Consider the following 25,959-nt stretch of genomic DNA (forward strand, 5'->3'; position numbering starts at 1 on the left):
TCTTTAACGTCTGTGTTGAATATGTATTCAGAGATGAACTAGATCAAGTTCTAACTAAGCTTTCAAAGTAGAAAAGCAGTTTATAGTTTAGGACAGCACAGATTTTTCTGTATCAACCTACACAATTCCCGTACTGTAAAATTCAATTAATTGAATTATTAATTTAATTCTTAATTTCCAGGAAGTTAAGGAAAATGCTAACACTTGTACACTTCTACATTAATAACATGTAATAAGTATGACATAATTTCCTTAGTAATTCCACCCATGCTTAAAAATTAATCTTTGAAACTAAGCAAAAGAGCAAAGAATTTCCAACCAAAACCAGAACTCCAATCTTGTAAAAGCTTTTTTTCAACCAAAAACATATACAAGTAATTATGTCAACAAACTATTAAAAAGAGAAGAAATGGTGCATTTTGCTTTTTGAAATCTGGGACAGTCTGCTATCAACAGATTTCAAAAAGAACTTTAAATTATAAGAAGAAACAGAATGTTCAAGCATATGGAGAACACGATATCCTCTGTAATACAGATTAAAACACCTTAAAAAAGCAAACAAACATTCATTTGACATTTGAATAGAGGTAAGGGCTTTTGACCACCTCAGATAAGCACTTAAGGGAAGACTCTTTAACAAGCTGTTACTGAAATGTTTTGCTGGAATGATGATGAAAAAACCATAATGGGTCACAGTATTGTAACTCCTGCGAACAAATTCTGGCTCATCAGCAATTCACAGGATTTCCTGCATCATCACAATACATCTACAACACATACAGAAGTTCATTTTGTTTTCTTACTAAAAATTTCTTCAAAATGTCTTTCTGGAGTGCTAGTATTTCAGTGTGTTATTCAAGGACACTGCCATCACAATACACGTGGCCATAGTTTGTCTTTCAAACTTATTACTTTTGACAGAACAGTTTACATCAATTTCCAAAGAGAGATAAAATAAAACATATTAATTTATTTTAAAAGTGTCTTATTTAATACAACACTTACCTGTGCAGTTTCTGTCATTTTCTGCTCAAAATCAGATTTAACTGTAGCATATTTCTCCACATACAGTTTATAGGTATCTGTAGCTTTTTTCGATTTAACTGCTGCCTGTGGATCAGTACAAAAAGTGTCAATTCGATCATATCTAAGGCTTTTAAAGCCGCTGTTGAGAGAAAGCATAGGATGATGTATAAAAAAGATTCAGGGGCATATCAAAACAGTGAAGTGTCATAACAAAATTTTACCAACAAATAACTTAAATTCAAACTGTTCGAGATTTCTGCATAAAATCATTATGCTGCTTAGCATAGGTCACGTATAAAAGGTAACAAAGCAACTACCTCATTTAAATTCCTTCCTCTTATCATCAATGACTAATTTATAATACGGTTGTTTTGAGATCAACATTTTAAAGCATGTGTTGCTGAAATTAAGCTATTTCACTTATACATAAAATATTTAGATATACAACAACAACAACAAAAAAACAGGAAAAAAGCAGGGTTGAAATTCAGAGTAAACAGTTCTTAGTGCAATTCTGAAAGAGTCAATTGTAAAAAACAAAAAACAAAAAACAAGAAGGCACTTGTTAGAAGTGAAAAGAAAAAAATAAGGAATGTGGAAAAAATAATGAAAACTGAGTAAGAAGATATTTGAAAGTGAAGTTAATGCAGAACAAAGTGGCGGACAGATTCATGCAGCTCAGGTTTGTTTCTAATAATACTTTTTAGCATTATAATGATTTTGTTTCATTATTTGTTTACAATACACCGAAGTTTTCTTTCTGTGGACTTGATATTCTTAAAAGATAAAAAGAAATATAGGAGAATCTCAAGATGACACGGAAAAAAATTGAATGAAGTAACTATTTTTGGTAGGGAAGTTATTTTCAAATTTTACAGCATGACAGGAGATTAAGTTTTTTGAACTTTGATATTTTTGCTATATCCAAGTAAATAAATAAATAAGTAAATGTTATTTCTCATCAGCTTTTTTTCTGCCAAAGAAGTTCAAAATACCTACTTTATCTGAATGAAATTTCCCACCAGTTGTAACAATTCAGAAATAGTCAGTCAGTGACATGAGTAAAGATAGAATGTTTACTATTCTAGTTCTGAAGAGCTTTCCTTTCCTCTTTCAAAGGGATTTTATCAGTCCCAGATTAAAGACAGCAATTACTACTCACTTGCGGTAGTTGTAAAGCTGACCACTACCTATAACGTTCAAATCAATTAATACAGAGACGCCCTCTGGAAGGAGATAATTCTATTCTTCCTCTTCCAAGAAAAAATAACCCAAAATCATGAGTAGCAATATACCATTAGCACTTGTTTATCGGGGGAACATCAAACGGGACTTCAAAGGATGAGGAATTGAAGGTGCAGTTCAATTTATCAACTTACTGAGAAAGCTTAAGCAGACCTTGCTCATGTAGTACTCCAAACCCAGCACAACAGAGCATGAGAATACTTTACTGTACAAAGAATATGGATCCTTCAGGCATTAAGGACAGCATGACAGGATGTATCAGACTGACCTACAACTTGCCCTGAATTTTGCTTCATGATTCTTTCTCCTGCATATTCACATAGGGAATTCCCAAGAAGAAAACTGTCCTATCCTGTTTCCCAAATATGCTTTACTTTATTGAAAGTACAAGATGCTCTATAAACACCTGGTTTTAAAAATAATTATGATTGCTTTGAAATGAGAGGATTCCGAACTCGATCATTTGAAACAAAAGGAAATGCCAAATTAAAAGACTTCAAAAATAAGTTTATTTTGTGAAGGATTATGTAACCGAACCCTGCATGTATGGGATTTTGATATAAACAAAATGTTCTCTGCCTCTTGTCATCATGTTTAACTACGAGCAGAATCATGAGTGTTGTCTGCTGTATACAGAAAACAAACAGCAAGACAGACAATGATGGAACATGAACATTGCATGATTAGCTACTAATCTCTTCTGAAAACAGGATGTGTCTATTCTCAGGTACAGCAATTGCTAGAGCTCTACTTAGCAGTTTTACAGTAACTGAAATAATAAAGATTAGTCAAGAGTTTTTTTGTCAAGTCACTATAAATACAGAAGTTACCATGTCAGAGAAAAACAGGAAGTTATTACACAAGCTAACACTATCTATCAGCTGCAATTAAAATTGAAAGCTTTCATGCCTCCTCAGATTCTTTGATAAAGTATCTCTCGAAATACTAAACTTAATGATAAGCTCTTAGCATACTGGCACAGATCCTCTGTCTTGTGATACAGTAGGTATTGTGTGATTTTTAGAAAAACACCTTTGATGTTCTGCTAAACATAACAAAATTACTCTCTGCCAAAAGAAAAATATACGAAAACAATCTGCATCATGATTCTAACAGTACAAGTGTAAATTTTAATAAAGACATGATGGAAGGGATGTGATAGTCACAGTTACTAGCTCCCACCAGAAACATTTTTGAAGTACTAGCTGAGTATCAACCATGCTGCTCTATTGTTTGGACAAAATTATCTAAGGAAAGATGCATAAAAAATCAGAAAATGGCCCTCGTCCTGCAGTGTTTCCTCTCTTTCTTCTGCAGTGACAGAACTATTGGTAAAACTGATTTTTTTTTTGTTTGTTTCTGACCAGAGGAGGGATTATGGATTATATCTTAAAAGTAAGCCTTCCATCAAGTCAACTTTTCTTACTGAAAAGTTTTGAACTACTTTCAGAAGTTCAGAAAAATAAATGTATTTTGAATATACCGGCAAGAAAACATACGCTGTTCCATATATTTTTGATTCATATCTAGAATCCAACACAGATTGCTATTTGAAATACAAATCAGGGGAAAATAGATTTAAATTAATAATAAAATAATCAGAATATTGTCAACAGGATCACCGTTGTCATCAATGAACCAACCCTATCTGCTCCACCAAGATTACAGAAAAAAGGTACTATGACCACTTTAACACGAACAGACCAGATAACCGCAAAAGAAATAGGCAGAGAGAAAGTATAGAGACAGGGAAACATAACCACTTCCCTCTACTTTGTTTCCTGAAATCAAGAGAAAGTTTCAGTTTTCCCAGCAGGTTGATGTAGGTGATCCTTCCCCTCTACTCAGCCCTGGTGAGGCCACACCTATAGCACTATGTCCAGTGCTGGATTCTCCAACTGCTAGGTAGACACAGGTACACTGGAGAGAATGCAGCAAAGGCCCACAGAGATGAAGGGATTAAAGCACCTCCCCTATTACGAAAGGCTGAGAGTGCTGGGTCTGTTCAGCCTGAAGAAAAGGAAGCATGGGTTGATCTTATCTATCCATGCCTACAAATATCTGAAGAGAAGATGCAGAGGACAGGGCCAGGCTTTTTTTGGTGCAGCCCAGTGGCAGGACAAAAGACCATGGGCACAAACTGAAAGACGGGAGGTTCTATCTGAACATCAGGAAACACTGCTTTATTATGCACTGGCACAGGTTGTCCAGAGAGGTTGTGGAGTCGCCCTCCTTGGAGATCATCAAAAGCCACTTGGACACGGACCTAGGGTCCTGGCTGTGTCTCTGAGCAGAGGTCTAGTGGTCCAGATAGTCTCCAGAGGTCCCTTCCAGCCTCAGCCACTTAATGATTCTGTGAATGGATCAAACTCTCCCATGACCCAAGGACAGTACTAAATACAGCATCAAGACACTCATCCATAGGGATTTTGATCCATGTAATTGGAAGCTCCTAAATTAGCTTTGAAAGTAATGTTAGCTTGTTTTTCTTTTCAATGGAACAGACTTCAAATACTCTGACGATTAACTACTTTGTCTCAGTTGAAAGGACAATGTAAAAAACTTCCTACTCCTTAATTCAAAAAAGAGGGCATTGAGTGTTTGAATATTTACATAAGAAAATGCATCAAAAATGTAGTAGGTGCTGAAACAATTATATGAAATCTCAGTAAAACCCAATAAACTAAATTACCATATGAGGCAGTAATACAGTATAATTAGAACTGCGGTGCAGTTAGAGAGGACAGATAAGGAAGTAAGTGTAAACAAAACCTAGCATTCAAAGGATCATGTACATTATAAAATAGCTATGGTTTACCGCTTTTAGCCCTTTCTGAGCATTTCACTAATACAATGTGAATGTGTTACACCTTGACAACGCAATTAATTTTAAGATGTCACAGAATTACCTTATCGATTTCTCTTGGTGTTGCTCCTTCCTTTTTCAAACGTTCTTGTTCAAGACACTTTGCATTGTAGTTTTCCTTGGACTTCTGTAAGGCCTGAGTGATACTTTGAATGCTTTGCATTGCTTCCAATGTTCCTGAAACTTCTTCTTTAGTCTGCCAAATATCACATAGTCATCAAAATCCAACCTTCTGAACTTTAATATTAACAAGTCACTGGACACACATAAGAAAAAAAATAACCTTTTTATAAGCTTTAATTTGTTCATCTCCATACTTGTGAACTTCTTTTATTAGCTCTTGTAATCTCCGCACAAGATCCAAGTGGCAGCTTGCTAGTTTTTCTGTTGAGGTTTTAAAAACATCCCAAACTGGTGCAAATGTTCTGGATTGAAGGGGAAAAAAAAAAAAAAAAAAAAAAAAAAGTAATGTTCATCTGGATTTTTTTCCTTTCAATTAGCTAACTTTTTTTAAATAGTGCTAATGTATCAATGTTTATAGAAGTTAAGCTGTGCTCCTAAACTGAAACAAAACCCCACCAACTGCTATGTTATAAATAACTTTATTATATCTTTCAAATGTACTATATGCTAACTTTTCAGTTTTTGCTGTTTTAGAATCAACACAGGTAAAATATAAAAGTTTACTCAATCCACTCAATCTTCTCTGTCATCAACACATGAGAACGACAAGGATATTCCTACAGATGATGCAAGAATAGCTCAAAAATTTAACATAAGAATTTTTATATGCATACTGTAATAGGGCTAAATCTACTGATAAAAGCTCTCTGTATTTCTGTTTTCTGAAGTGTTAACTCTATCCTCAGAGATGTTAAGAATGTGACTTTTCAATAGATTCATTCTGTAATTTCATTTTTTTTTTTTGAGGTATGTATTAAAAAATGGAATGATTTTTTTTTTTGTTAGAAAGATTATGCCTACAGCTCAGACTTCTTACATGATGCTAAAGGCCTTTATATTATTTGCAGTAACCACAGCTAGAAACAGAAATAAATTCACTGCCACATTTGTAGACAGTATGTTCTCTACTCAGAACGATTAGGTTTGAGAGCATTTAATAGAAAGTCACGCTATTTTGTCTGAAAAGAACTCAATCTGAAATACAGAGGAACAAACAGCCCTCCTCATGTTTGGTTGTGTTGTTGTGTGGCTGTTTTTTTTAATATCTAAATAAAGAACTATACGGTCTTTTATTTTTGTCTTATCTGCATACTTTGTATGGTTGCATACTAGCTGAAGGACTAACAATCATTTTTAAAGGTGGCAAAGTTATGCTACTTTCAAGATCGCCAATAAAATATTCAGGAGCAAACTGGCTTCTTAACATGTATGTAGTTAATTTTTTCTCTCTTGTGCACACTTACTTACCCAAGTTGTGTGTAATTGCTCGCTGATTTAGCTAGTTTTGTCATTGACCTTGAATATGCTTCCTCTATTGTAGCCCTGTCAAAGAAAGCAACCAAAAACACATTTGAGATTTTGAAGATACTTAAAGACAGATAAACATGAATTCTAAAAATGCAAAGTACAGGACTGTTTCTTCAGATGAAAATTGTTCCATTTTAATGATCCCTCAAAAACTATATGCGAAACCAAAGAAATATGTAAAAAAAAAAATAAAAATTTAAGTACATTGTGACAGAATGTTGAAGGGAACGGGAGAAAGTAAAACTGAAGGACTCAACACTCGCAAAAGGCAGCACCCTCCCTCTTTTATTCTCTGCTTTTTCCTGTCTTTAGTAACAGTTAGAACAAAGTGATACGATCACCCATCTAACACTAGCTCAACACCTGAGATTTACAGAGCAGCACGATCGAATAAATTTGTAATAAAACATTACACAAACTGAATGCTTACTGAGTGATCATATTTGTTCACCATAAATATAATGAGGTCTTGTGTAGCCTTTCTAGTTTTTTTCACTGTTTTAAATTCCATGCATAGTGACATTTGAGTCTGACAAATAGCGAAGTGACATGCAGCAAAATGTATTGTGTTCTACTGTTTATGCTTATTTTTTAAAGAAGAATCTCTCAAAAGCCAAGGGATTCAAAATCCAAGGGTCACCATTAATTCCTCTCAGGAGGAACTCTGAGAGCCTTTGTTGGGGCAGCTGTCATTGAATAGCTATCGTGCGCGATGTATCATAGCAGTGACTCTTTCAAGTCTTTCCCACATCAATCTTCCTATTGCTAAGGTTAAGGTGCACACTGTTTTCATTTTTGACCCTAAGTCAATACTCAGTTCTTATGAAAATATGAAATGACGTAGTAATAGTCACCTGAAAGTCTGATAGATGTATTTAAGCCTACTAAACTTTAAAAATATCAAGCTACTCAGCTGGACAATCAACTAGGAGACGGCGATTAAAACGTAAAATGCAGCAACTCAATTGCATTTTAAAACTCACCTACAAACAACTACAAATTTATTCACCACAATAAATTAAATAACTTTCTTCTCCTTCCTCACATGTAAGTATTCTTGACGATCGGAAAAAGGTTTTAAGTTTTCAAGGCTGGGAAAGCTTACTCACTGCAAAAAGTACATATACTGATGTTTCTTTAATTATCATGTTGAACAATGTGCTTTGATAAATCATCAACAGCTTCTATCATTTTTTTCTAGATTTAATAGCTCCACACTTAAAAACAAACAAACAAACAAACAAACAAAAAGAAACATGCTTTTTGACCAAAATCCACAGCTCTTTTCTTCGGAACAATTTACAGAATACTTTAATGAACAATCTTCACAACTCTGAAGTTATGAAACTTGCTACACATTTTATCAGCATACAACAGTTACAAACAATAAAAACCAAAAGGTGCTGCTGACTGGCTGGGCACATTTATCTGCGCTTGTTGTATCAACTGACTTCCCAGAGCACTGTGAAGTCTCTACTATACTATAAATGCCTGGTTAAATTAGATTTTACTTATGTGAAAATGTCTTAGGTTGGGATCTATTAAACATTTAAACTGGAATACATGTATTGCCAGTTTCTCCTGATCAAGGAGTTCCTTTTTAGGCCATTTATAGACAACTGGTGCAGAAAAAGGTTTGAAAGACTTCTAGGGAAAAGCCAACACAATACCTATTCAGTTCCTAGTTGAGAACAGTTTATTATATATACTCATTTTAGGTGTTAGATTCATACAAACACAACACGCAGTTGACCTACAAAATCTTCCCAGTATGCAAAGTCTGTATTTCTAAATAAGAAAAGAAAGAAACGTGGGTTAAACCAATCTTTATACATTTTTATTCCTTTAAAAACAGCATGTCTATGCACTTTATCGTGAATAGAGTGTCCTGGTTTCAGTTAGAACAGAATTAATTTTCTTCCTAGTAGCTGGTAGAATGCTGTGTTTTGGCTTAGGATGAGAAGAGTGCTGATAACACCCCGATGTTTTAATTGTTGCAGAGCAGTGCTTATACTAAGCCAAGGACACCTCAGACTTTTGCTCTGTCCTGCCAACAGGCAGGCTGGGGGTGCAGTAAGAGCTGGGAGGGGACAGACCCAGGACAGGTGACCCAAACTAGCCAAAGGGGTATTCCATACCATCTGACGTCATGCTAAACAATATATAGGGGTGGCTAGCCGGGGGGAGGGGGCCGGACTGCTCGGGGTTAGGCTGGGCATCGGTCAGCGGGTGGTGAGCAATTGCATTGTGCATCACTTGTTTGTACATATTATTATTACTTTCCTATTATCACCATTGTAACATTATTGTTATTATTGTTATTATTATTTTGTTATTATTATTTTCCTGTCTTATTAAACTGTCTTTATCTCAACTCACGGGCTTCACTTTCCATTTCTCTCCCCCGTCCCAGAGAGGGAGGGGGGAGGGTGAGCGAACGGCTGCGTGGTATTTAGCTGCCAGCTGGGTTAAACCACGACATAGAGCTAAGACACATATCTTTCAGAAGAAAGACACCCGACCAAAGATTTAATGGTGCTGAGCAGAGTGCTCCCCCACATACTCATTCTTTCAGGAAACACATTTCTGAATGTCCTCAAAGGCAGTAACTACTAACTAAGCAACTCTGCCATTCAGAGCAGCATCATATCCAGAAAAAAAGGTAGTAAAGAGCCATCCAAAGGTCTAACTGTCCCTCAGTCCTGTAAGAACTTTACTATTAGCAAGTACTCCAAAAGAAAAATGAAATAGTGAAACAACACTGTTGAAAACTGAATTGCAATTCACTTGGTAAATCAACAAAGGAAAATTATCTCTTTCTAATAAGCTTAGAAAGTTGCATATAGAATGGAAACTCGAGTGCCCACAAGGATGAGCTGCTACAGGCAGCAGTCTGGAGGTCAGACAGACCACGGTAGTTTCAAGTGTCCCACCAAATCCAGGACCCAGACAAGGGGAAAACCTTTTGCTTCTTCCAGGAATATCCAGTTTTAACAGCATACATAGTAAAAATACACTGTGTTCTTTCAAATGAACACATTACAAACATAGATACAATGATTAAGTGCTCTAACTTTTTGAAGTATTATCAGTAACTCATGATCTGTCTCCTCTACCTATCCAGCAATTTTCAACTTTAACTCTCCGGTGTTTCCACATTTGAATAAAACTACTCTGATGCTGATTGCTGATGTGATTTTTTTGGACTTCAGCAAGGCTTTTGACACGGTTTCCCATAGGATCCTACTGGACAAAATGTCCACCATACAGCTAAATAAAAACATCATACGATGGGTGAGCAATTGGCTAACGGGCAGGGCCCAAAGGGTTATGGTAAATGGGGCTGCGTCAGGCTGGCGGGCGGTCACCAGTGGGGTCCCTCAAGGCTCCATTTTAGGGCTGGTACTTTTCAATATTTTTATAAACGATCTGGATGTAGGAATAGAGGGTATTTTGAGCAAGTTTGCTGATGACACCAAACTTGGAGGAGTTGTGGACTCAAATGAGGGCGTAAAGGCCTTGCAGAGGGATCTGGACAGGTTGGAGAGCTGGGCGATCACCAACCGCATGAAGTTCAATAAGAGCAAGTGCCGGGTCCTGCACCTGGGACGGGGAAACCCTGGCTGCACGTACAGACTGGGCGATGAGACGCTGGAGAGCTGCCTAGAAGAGAGGGGTCTGGGGGTCGTGGTAGACAGCAAGTTGAATATGAGCCAGCAGTGTGCCCTGGCAGCCAGGAGGGCCAACCGTGTCCTGGGGTGCATCAAGCACGGCATCGCTAGTAGGTCAAGGGAGGTGATTGTCCCGCTCTACTCTGCGCTGGTGCGGCCTCACCTCGAGTACTGTGTGCAGTTCTGGGCACCACAGTACAAAAAGGACATGAAACTGTTGGAAAGTGTCCAGAGGAGGGCTACGAAGATGGTGAGAGGCCTGGAGGGGAAGACATACGAGGAACGGCTGAGGTCACTGGGCCTGTTCAGCCTGGAGAAGAGGAGGCTGAGGGGAGACCTCATCACAGTCTACAACTTCCTCGTAAGGGGGTGTCGAGAGGCAGGAGACCTTTTCTCCATTAACACTAGTGACAGGACCCGCGGGAACGGGGTTAAGCTGAGGCAGGGGAAATTTAGGCTGGACGTCAGGAGGGGGTTCTTCACAGAGAGGGTGGTTGCACACTGGAACAGGCTCCCCAGGGAAGTGGTCACTGCACCGAGCCTGTCTGAATTTAAGAAGAGATTGGACTGTGCACTTAGTCACATGGTCTGAACTTTTGGGTAGACCTGTGCGGTGTCAAGAGTTGGACTTGATGATCCTTAAGGGTCCCTTCCAACTCAGGATATTCTATGATTCTATGATTCTATGATTCTACTCGCTATGTTCAAAAGGAACCCAGAGGCAGAAAATGTGAACATATGCAGGTTTGTTTTTCAGAGACAACAACCGAGAAAACAGTACAGCCCAGGTACAAGTAGGGCATAAAAACACAAAATGTTGGAGGAACTTAATGAATCTTGCTCGTCCACTTCCATATTGCCAGCAGAAAGGAGCAATGCAAAATAATATTCTATTCTATGTTCATCTGTGCAGAGGAAGGAGGGGAACAGCTAACTGTGGACAACATCTCTTAATTACTTTGCAATAAACAAAGATGCAGAACAGAATGAAGTCAAGATAAGCAGTTCTGAAATAAAATACCACTTTTGGTGGTTTAAGTCAACATGAAAAACATTTAATATTTTCGATTAAAGGTGACGTAAATATCAGCTTCAGAAGCCTTGAACATTTCATACTAAATACCAACAGTGTGATATCCCTCCAAAGCAGGATTTCACTGGAACCCTGTCTTGTTTCATAATGTGTTTTCTGGAATCAGAGACTCTTGAAACATAAAATTCCCTGGTTTGCATACACCTTCAGAGACGAGCCTGCCTACATGTATCACACTGGGACTCTGCAATTCACCTACTTAGTGGAAAGATTCTTGTCATTTTCTCCACTCCAATTCACTTTGCAACTATACAAATGTCAGTGTCACTGAGTACCTGCCAGAACCACAGTGGTTACATTTTGCTGAGGTCATTGCAGGCCACAACAGAAATTCTGATGAAAAATTTCAGAAAACAAAGGCTGCTTTTTGGATGGATTTTACTGCAAGAAACCTTCACTGAAAGAGGTTCTCAAGTTAGTCTTTTACGAGTTTTTTCCATCTGTCAGGTGGTGTCATTAACTGAATATGACAAAATTCTGAACCAGACATATAATTAATTTCATCTAGAATACAAATTCTTGCATTCCAAGTAGCAGCAATTGTCTTCTTCCATAAAGAAGAGTGAAAACAGCAGTAAGTCAACTGTTACGGAAGTTGTCATACCTGCAGATTTCATTTCTCTCCATTCTATCCCATAAAGAACCTGGCTTATTTTCCACGTATTATTTTCTTATCCCAATATACCACTCCCTTTTCTTTTAAGAACTTGATCTCTCAACATCTTAATCTGAAAGGACAACTTTTAAAGATCATAATTGCAGTTGCTACTACCCTAACTCTACAGCTATGGTCAAAAATTTTGGAAGACTGATAATTTGTACTTGTTAAATTATTGCTTTTCTTCCAACCATGATGAAAATTGTGATTAATTTAAATAAACTGATGGACCCCTAAAGTGATACTCCAGATTTTTGCCTATTTTTTTTCTTCTCCAAATCAAACCTGAAAAACTGGTAGCTTATTAATTAATGCTTAAGAGTCACTATCTGGTTCTAAGTGAACGGAATAAGCCTAGATATTCTGGTAGGATATGAGAGATCTTCAAACACTCGTTGATGTTTACATATTTAGCATGTCACTGCAACACATGGCAAACTGAAACAAAGGCCAAAAATAGTACATTAAAGACACAGAATCAACAAAGACGAATACTTACCTTTCCCTAATAAAGTCTGCTAATTCTTTTGTTGACAAATGTCCATGCTTCATGTTGTGATAGAGAACGTCAAAGCCATTGTTTCTTTCCCCCTAAGGATTAATAAAAAGACAGAAAAACCATGAAACACAATGTGCTAAAGCAATTACAGAACAAAGTATAGAACCTATAAAATTTAATAATTGCTCAAGTTTCATGAACTGAATGATTTCTAATGGTTCAGCTTTTAGTAACTGCTGTTAGTTCTCTTAATGTAAAACGAACTAAAATCACCCTCAGCAGCCTCTACTATGATTCTACCGACAACTCCTCCTTTCCATATTTTTAGGCTACATTCAAAGCCATTTCCTTTTTCAACTTCTACAGTTCTTGCATGCTTTTGCTTCATATCTTAGTGAATACATACTTAATACTGAACACCCTCTTCATTCTCTCCTAACTTTCATTATTTCCCATGAACTAGAATTCAGGCTTTGAGATCACTGGACTTCCTACCAGTCTAGTTCTTCACAGATCATGAGTCTTTTTTGTTTGGTTGGTTGATTGGTTGTTGTTGCTTGTTTGTTTGTAAAATCAGTAAAAATCACTAATCTCTTTTTTCCCTTTGTAATTTCCCTCTGTCTATTCTTAAATCTAGTTTTAAAATTTAAAATGTTTTTCGATCACTACAACATATCTCACCCTTAAAATTAAGACACTGTCCTAAACACTGATTAAGAAACTGAGCCAGCTTATCGCCTTTGGCACTACAGTGAACTTCCTGTGGACAGGAGAAAGCAACAATAGGAATTAAAAGAAGGCGAGGCTAGGCATGGTACAATAGCACTGCTACTCCTAGAGTTTTCCTGTGAAGCTGTCCATGCCCCTCCTCCCTTCCAAAAGCTTCAGATCCACATCTCTGCTGCTGCTCAAGACACAGAAGCGAGCGGCAGCAGCCGCGGGTGGGTGGCTGGAGGAAGCTCGCAGCGCCGCAGTAGCAGGCCCCTGGAGCACGCATCAGTCTGAGCACTAATGCAGCAAGCTCCCTTGAAGGACACCATGTAGACACAAATACATTTCTTTACAATGAACAGGCGAGTGAATGGCAATTTCATTCAGATTACTAGTCAGGATTTTTTTGCTTTAGTTCTTCTGGGCACTGGGAAAAACTAGCCAAAAAGAAATCTGCAATCAAACAAGAAACACTGATAAAATGACTGCAAGCCAGCAAATTAGTTTTGAGGAAGCCATATAGCTGCAAACACAAGTAGCAAACAGTTGCACTCCTACTTATTTCTCCTTGCAGTTTGAAGCTCAGGATCATTTTGATTACAGGTGCACTAACAGGCACCTTATTATCTTCATGTAGTTACTCAGTATAAACCCCGATGAATGCCACCACATTATAAAACACCATAGTAACTCTGTAATTGAGGAGGTACTGATATTTTCAATTAGTATACAAAAACAAACTCTATTTTAACAGTTGTTGTCATGCCCCAGTCTGGAGGTTTCACAAACAAGCATTAAGCACGTCTTCTAGAAAAAAAATGAAACATTTCTCCTTTATTGTGTGTTCTTTCCTTGCTTTACTGTAATGCGTTTCTCCTACCTGAACCAACTCACTGATCAAAATGTGCTGAATACAGACTGCTTGCTGTAAGTGTGACTGTTCCTAATGGGGTAACTTTTAATCTTTCCTACACTGGAGGCTCCATAGATTTCCTGCCAGTTTAGAAACACAGGAAGGGTAGCATAGCCATGACCCTACTTCTGGCTGCAGCCTTCCTGAGTGCTGACAGTCTATCAGAAACGTAACTCTGCAAATCCTTGCAGAACTGAATGATCCAGACCAACCAATTTCCATCACCATCTTGTTCCCTAATTGTAAGTGTAGTTTAACCTAAGGAACTTAGTTTTCCACTTAAATGAAGTCTTCTAATCAGTTCTTGTCTTGTTCCTAACGTCTTGTTGAACAGCAGACAGAACAACAGAGAAACAGAACAGTTAGTTTCATAAATGAAAGAAGCTCTCTGAATGCCACGTATTTCATATATGGTAGGTAGTTATCCAAGGCTAAGGGAGAAGTCTATTCAAGATTAAATGAAGCAGCAAGACCAAAGTAGGCACTGTGACCTAGTCCCATGCAGTTTAAATCTGGTGCAGCTAGAAGATGTTTTCACTTGCAAATACAACACCAAGTGCAGCCTATCTTACCAGTATCAGGCTCCTCCTAAAAGCACTAACATCTAGACTTTGAAACTGCTTGATTATTTACAAGTTACATAATCAAGAGTTCTGATAATTAACCTGAGGACAATTCTCTAAACTACATTATCTTCTACTCATGCCTGGGGAGACATTTGTGTACCTATGTTAAATAAAGCATGACATCTCGGTGCAGAGAGCAGATGTTTTTCTGCTTAGGAAAAGCTATATTGCCTACCCATAACCACTCCATTTAGTGGTTATTTTTAAGAAGGGTAGCTCTAATACTCACATACAGAGCATCACAGTTAAGGCTCTGCATTTAGGATACAGATGTATGCTGAAGCTAAGAGAAAAAAATGTAGTTCAATTTACAGAAATACAAGTATTTGCCCCCAACATGCATATATACCATCGACACTGTTAATTTCTGTGTTTCTGTGTTGTTTTTTTTCCTTAACAACCTCCACAGATGTGGCATCAAACACGGGAACTGCAGGTATGGCCAATTATTCTTCATTATGATTTTTATGTGCTCCTTCCTGATGCCAACAGTGATTGCTGGGATCACTGAAAGCCCAATACGAACTGTCTTAAAAATAAATAAATGCAGCAGGCAGTAAAAGGAACTGGTGAGACCTTCCACTCCTGCTCAGAGGCAATTACCATCCCCTCCCATAACAGACTGCCCGTGAAGTCAGATGCACATCCCTCTACTAGCAGCATCTTGGGAGAAATACCAGGTTGTATGCAACCCACTACCAGATCAGTCTGTAAAACTATTCTGAATGTCATTCCAGGGTTAAAATACCATCTGTTGAGGATGACCCCATTACATTACACTTAAGCTTATTAGCAGTTTTTCCTTTTTCCCTAGAGCTAACAGAACTCTCTCTTCAGAAGCTGGGATTCTTGTGGAGGTTTCCCATTTTACACCACCACAAGAGAGAGCTCTTTCTCAGATACGACATAAATGTCTCCTGACAGCAAGCCATCAGAAAACGTAAGACTTAAAATTCAAGCAAGCACCTCACCTAAGCCCACAATAAAGAATACGGACTAACTTCATACACAAAATAAACAACACTCCCAGAAAGCGAGGGTAGACAGTCATTCCACTTCCCTCCATGGAGAACTATCTGCAATGGTTTTCTCATGGAAATGAAAATAACCCTGTCAGCAACGGAGAAGTCAGAATTCAGCATTTCCATGACTTGTACATAACAGGAAACAGACTACACGAACTCCGTTTTACTAAGCTACTTAACAGACTTTGAAAAAAAAAAAAAAAAAAGACTAAGTTAGTTTGCTACACATAGAGATAATTCCAAATCTAAATCTGCATTTTGTAAAATAGCCAGAAATTTTTGGGCCATCTCTAGCACTGTTTATTTCCTATGTTTCCAATCAACTTGTCTAAGCACAAGTTCTGTCTGCTTTGGACTAAAACTGTTCAACATGAACGTGTACTAGTATAAAAAGCTAATACTCTGTTAAAGCACACTCCTTTTCCCTAATGTAAACAAATGCTTCCCAACTATTGACGTGATTATAAAGTTTCCGTGATTGGTCAGGTATTTACTACTGGTTTGGCCAGTGTGAGAAGCAAGAAGGGGACAGCTGCAAATGCTGCTTTCACTGCAAAACTCAGTGGACAAGTCAACAAAAGGCACATGCAGTAGTTTTTGATTTTGGTCAGACTTTAGAAGCTTGATGAGAGATTCAGCCAAAGTTTAACTTTTTCCAACTAAGTTTGGCAAGTAAAGAAACATTTGACAATAAGTGAATTACCATCCTTTTAGCCTATGCTTTTGTACCACATGTGAGTAGTGGCTGAGTATGCATGATAATCCTTCAACCCCCTGTTCAAACTTTTACACATGATCGCAATATCGCATTACACTGAAGGAATAGAACAGAATAAGAAAGCTACACTTTTGACTTTAATTCATTAATTTAAATCATAATCTGTTGACTTCCCTTTTTATTTTTTTAATAGTCTATCTAGCCTGCAGCTTATTCTCCAGGAAACAGGCATATATTCAAACCGCAACATTTAAAAGTGCTTCTTCAACTTAAAGACGGGTTTTCTTTTTAGCCCTAAGAATTTTAGGTCTCTAATCTACTTCAAATTGTCTAAAAATGAAAACCGGATAATCTCCAAATTAAGTTAAGCCTTACAACCGTCTGTGGCAAACATGCAATATCAACAACACCTAACCAGAAAGAAATTCTCTTGCTAGATAAATACTAAATAGGAAAAGACTAGAAAATAATTAATATGGAAAACAGAGTCACTTGCTTCAGTTTTGGTGGTGAGAATAGGAAAGTTTGTATTCTTTGCCTCTTCTACGGGCCAGCTCTAGAGAAGCTGTCCTACAGCTACTTTTACGCTTAAAAGTACTGCCTATACTACTATCAGATGCAAATGTAAAAAAACCACACCCCTGAATGTAAGAGTATGCATATAAAACCCCTAGCAAGGATAAATCTTAACAATTTATAAGCCTTTTTGGAAGAAAAAATGTTTCTGTATCAAAGTTTCAGAGTTGCACTGATAGGCCAAATAAAAATTGTAGACATTCCCATAACTGAGCACAGGGAGAAGCACAACTCCCTCAACGGGGGTGAAATAAAGCATTAGCTGGAACTAGACGCAACTTTTACAACCTTTCAGCCATAAGATACAAGTTAAACAGGTTACAAAATACTTTATTTTAACAACTAATTTACATATTTTAGTGCATTGGAGACTGGCTGTTCATTCCCCTCACCCTAAAATGAAAAATTAACCAAAAAAACCTTGCTCTTCATCCACAAACTTAGATGTACACTGTCTGCTATGGCTTGTCCCTTTGTACTGTGGACTTCTTTTCGTGAACTCATAAGGAAGTATGACTTTAAAGAAATAAAGCTACAGAAGTCCAGCTAACCTCAGGTAAATTTAAATGAATTTTAGATGCTCTGATATACATTGTTGTGCTTTTGTTTAATCAGTTACTGCTTACTGCAGTTGCAAGTAAGTAATGTTTCCTGCATTCCACTAAGGCAACTGCTTAATCTAGTGGACATAGTCTACACGAAAATACTCCTCTGATGCATGTGATGGTGTTACACTTTTGAAAGCTGTAATTTTGGATCACTGAGTGTCTGAAAGAGCTACACAGAACTGAGTGCATGGAAACACCCAAAAAGTAGTCACCTGACGTTTAGACAGGCAAAGTATCTTCCTCCGTTCTGAAAGTTTTGAGAAGTTTGAACACAAAGCAACCTGGAAATTTAAATTTCATTCTTCCAGTTTCAGTAAATTAAATACAGATCAGCTCCATAGAAGCTCCAGGCATACAATGGAGGAAGGATGTTTTTTCCTCTACATCTAGGTAATAAAAAATATCTGGGGGACAAGAAGATGGAAAATTGCCAACTCATGCTAAACAAGTACATGAAGAGGGAGGGGACTGAACAAACATTGCACAACAGCTCTCCTGAAAACTGAGCATCCATCTGCACGCCAAGCTGAAGAGTTGTACTGCATAAACATATGAATGGGCCTCCAGATGGAAGCGCGACAAGTCTCGGTGTCAATCATAGCCCGTAAGTGCGTAAGAGAATATGTCTTAGATTTATTAGAGCAAGCCTCTTCACAAAGCTGAGATTACCAGCCCCGGATACAGCCAGCCCTTACATGTTGCAAAAGTCCCTGAGAAGAAAGGAACCTTCCTCGCAGCCCTTCTCAAAGGCTACATGTATCATAAGCAACTAAAAAGATAAAACAGAAAGAAATTGTCAAAGCTGACTTAAACGTGCATTTTTATGCCACAGAACTTCCCCAACGCTTAACACACGCACCACTGCAGAGACCAGCTTCAGCTATGCATAAAACTTCAATCAGTTTAATCAAATTAATCTAAAACAATTTACAGATGTATACCGACTGGCTTAGAAGTGGCTTATTTTGGTTGACTTGAAACAGTTTAATAGACTTACAATTAATGGGGGTATCGCTTGCACCAGGCAATTTAAAACCAAACTTATGTCAAAGCTTATGCAACACTTCCTAAGCATTGCTAGGAAAACAGTAAGTAATGATAATGAATGCTATTTTTTTCTACTGTACTGTCATGAGTGTATTCAAAGTGACAAAACCTAGTTATTTATAATGGAAATAACTTAGGAAAGTGTTCCCTTTAAATTACATCATTGTTTTGATATAGCACATACATAGCAGCGAGCACCCAAGTTTTATGACAACATCCTAATTAGGAGAGGGGAATGTTTGGCCATGTGACTTGAATGCCTGAAACTCAGTCATAAGAATCAAAGCCATTTATAGTCTGCATTACTCATTCATAATTTCTGATACCACAAACGAATGAAAAAAAAAAAAAAAAACAACAAACACACCAATATATCACACACACACAAAAAACAAACCTATATGATACTGACTTTGAAAAGCTCAGGAGCACCACACTCTACCAGCATACCCCAACGTTTTCCAAGTGACAGTACAGGCCTCTAAACTTCAACTTCATGTCCTGGAAATAATCTTGTAATGACCTCTTAGAAGCAGTCAACAAATGACAGGCCCAAAAATACCACAGAGAAAGTAATTTTTTCTTATGTTCCCTACCAAAAAAAAAATAAAAAAATGTCCAACTATCCAGTTTCTTTTAAAAGCAGTACAATGTGGAAGCCTAATAAGCTTCAAGGCTATTACAGTAAAGAAGCTAAAATTTGTTTTATCTACAGAAGAACACCAATAAGAACTTCTTAGAACACAGCAGCCTAAACAGTATGTAAGAAGCGCACATATATTCATGCCACCCCTCTTTACCAAATAAATCATGTAAAACCCTCAAGTTTCTTAGGCCTTTCCCTACCAATTATTGCAGGTTATGAAGCTGGGAGGGGGTCTTCCAAAGGACAAGACCCAGAGTTCCATTTCCAATGTGCCATTTCAGCTGTGAATCAATGGCAGCACGTACATAATGCAATTAAGTATTAATTAAAATGTTTTGGATTTATTCCACATTAGCGCTTTAGGAAGTATAATTAACCCCATTCCATAGGTGACGAACAGGACAGAAAGGACGAACAGAAAAGTAGAATATTGTGCCCTGTGTTACCTAGAAGGCGATGGCAAAAGCAAGAAATAGACGACACTTCTTCCAAAGTTCAACGCAATACCACTTTTCTTTCAATTTACAGATCTATCTTTGTTTTTTTCAGTCATCACACTGTCAGCGAATTTCAACAGCAATCTTCTAATTTCCATCTCAGCCTTCTCCCCACATTTCTAAGCAGATATAGATGGTACCCTGAATCCTCCAAAGCCTTGTGGTAACAGTTCTGAACAATAACCCATTCTGAAAAGCCAGACAAGCCTCATCACTCAAAACGCAAAAACCTACGCTTTTTTTTGAGGACATACTTTCTGATGTTAAAAATTATACGTATGTGTAGCCACTAGTTTTTCTAGAAAGATATTTGCCCACATCAGCAAGGAGGCAGCCATCCTCATCACTTTGTATTTTACTTTTACACAAAACAAAACTCTGTCCATGGTATTACAAAGGTTTCTCATAAAATTTTGCCAGTTTAAGACCCTGTATACTGTCATTGCCACCACTGCAAGATAAGTGAGAAGAACATGCTTCCTGTCCTACTCGACGTCATTTTTGGAGGCAGGAAAAAAATACCTGCGCCAACAGAAGAAAAACTCCTTTTCTTGGCACCCGTTTCTAAACCCACGGTTGGAGTTTGGCCTGCGAGCTGTAAGACAGGGACTTTGCAGGGCACAAAGGGGGAGTGGGAAGTGTTGGGTAGACGTCCACTGCCTCATATTTGCTGGTAGCACTTTTGTAGGCACAGAGGGAAACAACATAGAAGAATGGCCCTCTATCTTCATCGATTTAACAAAATTACTGACTTACTACCGAAATTAGCCACAGATAAGCACGCAGCCAAAAGTTTAAAAAGTTAAAAGTTATAGTACTTAACGCAGTGAAATGGAAAAAAATATTTTATTTCAGTTGAGGTTGCTGGATAAAAGCTTGTATTTCAGTTTACTCGTAGGAGGAGATATCAGGTTTGAAAAGAAAATTTGACTTTTTACGTTAACTTAAACATTTATTTATTTATTTTTAAAGATTAAAAGGTTTCGGGTGTTAGTTTAATATTCGTCTCCCATGGCAGAACTTCAGCCTCTCCACACACCATGCGAGGAGCAAACCTAGGCTCCTTTCACCCGATTTTACTGTTCTGTCGAAAAAACAAACAAACAAACAAAAAAGAGCCAAAGCGAAGGAGAAAGAAAGAAAGAAAAAAAAGAAAAAAAAAAAAAGGCAGCAGGGCTGCAGACAAAACACGAAACCAGGGCTTACGCCCTGGAGTACCAGCGTGTCGCATTTGGGAAAGCAGCCTTCCCTGGGCGTTAGGGATCACCATTGTTTGTGCAGGAGCAGGAAGACGGGGAGGACCGAGGTATTTTCTCCCTCTTTTTTCGGTGTCTGTGCGTGTCTGCGTGTGCGTGTCCCGGGGAGCTCGCCCGCCGGACAGGCAGCGCACGGAGGCAGCACAGCGAGCCCCAACGCCGCCGCAGCCACCCGGACCCGTCCTGCCCGGCTCGGAAACGAGCCCCGGGATCGCTGCTGGCCCCGGGATCGCCGCTCCCCATGCCTGTCCGTCCCCCCCCCCCCCCTCCACCCCCACACACCGGCACCGGGCCCCCCCACACACACACACACAGCCTGAGGGGGGCACCCCGCGGCACCCCGCGCCCCCCGCCGCCGCCGTACCCAGAAGCTCTCGGCGAAGTACGCCATCATCATCCCGCCGCCCCCGGCGAGCGCGGCCCGGCCCCAGGCGCCGAGTGGCGAGGGCGGAGGAGGAGGAGGAGGAGGAGGACGGGGGGGGGAGGAAGCAGCAGCCGCCGCCTCCCTCACACGGCCCCGCCGCCCCTCGCCGCCGCGCATGCGTGCAGGCAGCGGGTGGACGCGGCGCTGCCGCGCAGGCGCCAGGGGGCCCGCCCCGCTCCGCCGGGAGAGGAGGAGGTGCGCATGCGCATGGAGGCCGTTGTGTGCTGGGCGCCGTTGTCCGCCTGAGGGAGGCGGCGGGGACGGGGCTGGGTCCGGGTCCTGCCCCTGCCCGGGGAGCGGCCCCGCGGACGGCCCCCGCAGGCGGCCTGACACGTACAAGCACAAACGCAGGCGCAGAGGGCGGTGAATTAGCGTGTGCGCAAGAGGAATGCGACAGGAATCTGCCCCGGCCGCGGGGCGGAGCGTTGCGCCGCCTCGCATATCTGCGAGGGAATAAGCGGCGTCAGGAGGCTGAGCTCCGGCAGTGCCCGTCACACACCCGCTGCCTGCTCCCCGAGACGTCCCACAGAGTCATGTACTGTGATACGTGCGTGTCACAGAGTCCTACACTTCAGTCCTATATCACAGAATCCGACGCTCGAGTCCTATATCACAGAGCCCTACACAGGGGTCACAGGGGTCGACCGCTGTATGTACCTCAGGCTGGGGTGAAATGGCGCAGAAAGCCCCAAAAAAGGGCAGTGCCCCGTGCCTGCTGCCCCCTGGCACTCACGTTCCCCCTGCGACTGTTCGCAGTCCTCAAACCTCACCTACATCTTACTGGTTTTGATCAAGGGTACAGCTGCCAAGATTATCTACAGTCAAACACCAAGCTTACTCAGGGACCAACACACCCAGAATAGGGTAGATGGTCTTTATGGGGTCTTCATGTTGATTAAACACCTCCATCAAAGCCAAACGGTTAGGAAAAGCATCCTGCAGAAGCTTAAAGAACTATAGACTTTAATTAGGCATATATTTTATATGCTAGGGCAAAACGAGACCACCAAATTTGTACCAGCACAAGTCAGTGTGATTCATTCTGCCTTACAGAATTTCAACTGCCTTTACAAGTTCATGGAAGATGAAGAACATCATTCCAAATTGGTGTAACTGGCTATACCTTTAGCACACCGTTTCCCATAGCCCCATGGTCACTTTAGGAGTGCCTCTCTTTCTAGCAGCATTCTCCTAAACTTTCACAGTGTGAAAGGTTCACTGAGTCACCAATGCCAAGACAGAAAAATTCTGGAGCCTTTGTGTAGTCAGAACTTACAAAGAAGTCCCAAAAGACTGCTAGATCTGGATTTATCTCTTTTAATAATAGTAGCAAGCATGTACATGGTAATTCTAAATAACAATATGCTGTATTACTACATTTAAAAAAAATGCTTTATGCTTCTGTTTACATGACATAAGGAAGCATTCTGCATTATGCTGCTCTTAACCTAAAAGATATGAACACAGTTCATTTTGTAGTTTATCTCTAAGGATGTACTCCAGGGCAAACAATGGAATAAAAGCTGCATGATGCAGAGCTGAGTTGTTGTTGTTGTTTTCCTCCCCTCTCTCCATAGCAGATATAATATATATATATATATATTTTTAATTTTTTTTTTTATTTTTTTTTCACATGGACAGATAGTATGCTATGATGGAAGGGGAGTCAGGTTTGTTTATACATTTTAAAAATGACTTCCCATCTTCCACATTTTCAAAGGTATATAGTCATCCTGTATCTATCAAGATGCTACATCAAGATGCAAAACAACTGCTGCTGTTCTGTAGCAATCTACCATCACACAAGCATCAAATGTATCCTCAGGCTTTCTAAAAGTTCCCCCCCCCCCCCCCCCCCCAGAAGTTAAGTGAAATGCAAAGTCTTAGACTCAGCTTTAAGGCATCCTGCAGCACAGGTACAGTTATCTAGAAAACCACTTTGATATAGATGAAGATCAGGAATAATAATTATGTTCTTAAGGTACACTGAAATTCCCACAATAAAAATAGTATCTTCAGAAGTGAACTTTCTTTTGAACTCCACACACAATCACAAAGCTCTACCGGCAACAAAGGACTGTTTTAAAATTTTAATATTGTGCATGCAGATCTTGTCACTTACCTTGTATTTACAGTAGCAGATACTGAAAAACACTTTCTGAAGCCAATCTTATTACACACATCCCTTCTTTGGAGACTGGGCTAGATAAGAAAATTCTTGATTATTGATTACCTTGCTTAAGGTACTGCTGGGTATTATGCAGTGAGCATGACTAAAAACTCAGTTCACGTGCTACCTCAGTGCCATGTCAATAGCCAGTTAGTCTCTACAATTTTTCGGGCATGACTCTTGCATAGCACCCAGCAGCAAGTATTAGGACATATTAGCACTCAGTATCTTGCAGCTGAAGTTAAAATTCAGTATAAAGACATATGATGGGGGTGAGATTTTATGTGCAATACCTAGCCAGTGTATTAAGGTCATTCTGCAGGGCAACTCTGCAAATTTTCTAGATAGAGAAATCCACAATGGGTTACTAAATACAAAGTCAGTGTCACTTATTCTTTTTGCAAAGTATAAGAATACTTTGCAAAAAAAAAAAAAACATTTATAGTACTTTATTTATTTATTTATTTTTAGGTATTGTCTTTTAGCATTTGCCAAGGACAGGATGCTGAGTTAGGTAGGCTCTGTCCCAGCACAATTGTTCTTTTGTTCTTATAGTGTAATGGGAGTGGGCAGAAAGGAATGCTGTGCTGATAGCCATAACTATACAGTGAGCACTGTACAATACAACAAACATTCTCATTGCATATTATCCCTAGCTTTCACAGAATATTCAAGTAATTTTCTGGAGTACTAAGTTTTTCAGTAGAGAATTTAAAAAGCAATTCCTCTCCTATTTTTGCCATGTACACAAATTTAAGGTTAAAGAACCACAACAAATAAAGAACCTCACAATAAATGTATGAAGAGCTGAACAGATTTCTTGACTATACTAGTTAAGTAACATCTCATGAATACAATCCTCATTTTGAAAAATGATGCCATTTGATACTAATGTAGGTTGCATATGTGTGAAAGGAGGTCTTCAGCTCATAATTCCTCTCCCAGAAAAGCATCCTTGATTCTAGTTTGCTCTCTCCGTTTCATTCACCCATCCTTCTGTATTGCCAGCTTCTGATCTTGTAAGTTTTAATAACAACCTATTTTCAAAAATCAATCCTTTCAAAGACTGTAGATTAGGCGAGGCATGGCATTATATGCAGTGAGTTCTTATTGGGAGGACCTGTCAAGTAGGATACAGAAATATGGAGTGCATTTAGACTACACACATTAATATCATTAAAAAAACAAGATTGTATATTGCTTTCTACCTATAGAAACTAAGTTAATCTACTTTATGAGTAAGTCATTTGAAAATAGATTATGAACTTTAGGCACAGTAACTGAATACAATTTTGGGGTACACCCATGGTACATGAACCTACAACTGAAGGCACTAATACTTTAAAATGAGAAAAATGAAGACATCAAATAACCTGAATTAAATTTGGCTGCTATTACATTACTGTCATAATGGACTGCCAAAAAGCTAGTTGATATTTGAAGCTCTTTATACATTTAAGAGTAAGAAACTGATGCAGGTAAAATACAATCTTGCACTGCGCTATTTTTTTTAAAAAGAGAATCTGAAGACGCAGATGGAGTTGGACCTTTTTTATGCTCCTCAGATACATACCAAATTGAGGCACACCCTTGAAATGCATTTACTTTACTTTTTAAAAATAGTTATACAATGAACCTTGATAAGAAAACAAGAACTTTTACTGCCAATTGAGACAGATTCCAAAACAATGAGCACCAGAAAATATACAAAGCCTTTATTTTTTTCTTATAGCTGTAGTGGAGAACAAAAGATGAGGAAGAAGGAAGACAGCAAATTGCTAGGGAAGTTTCTTTCAAAAGTCATTTAACTGTGATAAGTATTATCAGGTTATGTTACAGGATTTCAAGATCATCAGGAGCATGTTCTAACCACATGGTTGTACCTGACTAGATGCAGACATTACCCAGAAGCCTAATCATTCACTTGCTTCTAATCTAGACATTACCTTCATGACTAGAGAAGGTTTTGTGTGTGTTGTGTGTGTGGTTTTGTTTGTTTGTTTGTTTGGTTGGTTGGTTGGTTTTGTTTTGTTTTCTTAAGGCACAAAAAGTGCAATGAAATCTGGTACATGGTAATCAAAGCTAGAAAGCTTTAGAAAAAAATCTGGCTAGGAGTAACAGACTAAAAAGTTGGTAGCAAATACAGCTAACTTAAAATAACTTATCCAAAGAGTACTGGCAATTCTCCAACAC

General features: G+C 38.9%; 1 protein-coding gene across 2 annotated transcripts in view; it reads right to left on the reverse strand.

Moving 5' to 3' along the window:
- FCHO2 (FCH and mu domain containing endocytic adaptor 2) overlaps nt 1-21,689 on the reverse strand; it is a 93,627-nt gene extending 71,938 nt beyond the window's left edge. For both annotated transcript variants that reach the window (XM_084305478.1, XM_084305479.1), the window contains exons 1-6: nt 21,537-21,689; nt 12,550-12,641; nt 6,569-6,643; nt 5,421-5,562; nt 5,181-5,333; nt 1,006-1,110 (exon numbers count right to left, since the gene is read on the reverse strand). In XM_084305478.1, coding sequence (XP_084161604.1) covers nt 1,006-1,110; nt 5,181-5,333; nt 5,421-5,562; nt 6,569-6,643; nt 12,550-12,641; nt 21,537-21,569 — 600 coding nt within the window. In that variant the 5' untranslated portion in view covers nt 21,570-21,689. The remainder of the gene's footprint in view (nt 1-1,005; nt 1,111-5,180; nt 5,334-5,420; nt 5,563-6,568; nt 6,644-12,549; nt 12,642-21,536) is intronic.
- Between the last annotated feature and the right edge of the window lie 4,270 nt (nt 21,690-25,959).

This window comes from Netta rufina (assembly GCF_964035555.1).
Source record: "Netta rufina genome assembly, chromosome: Z".
Classification (NCBI taxonomy): domain Eukaryota; kingdom Metazoa; phylum Chordata; class Aves; order Anseriformes; family Anatidae; genus Netta; species Netta rufina.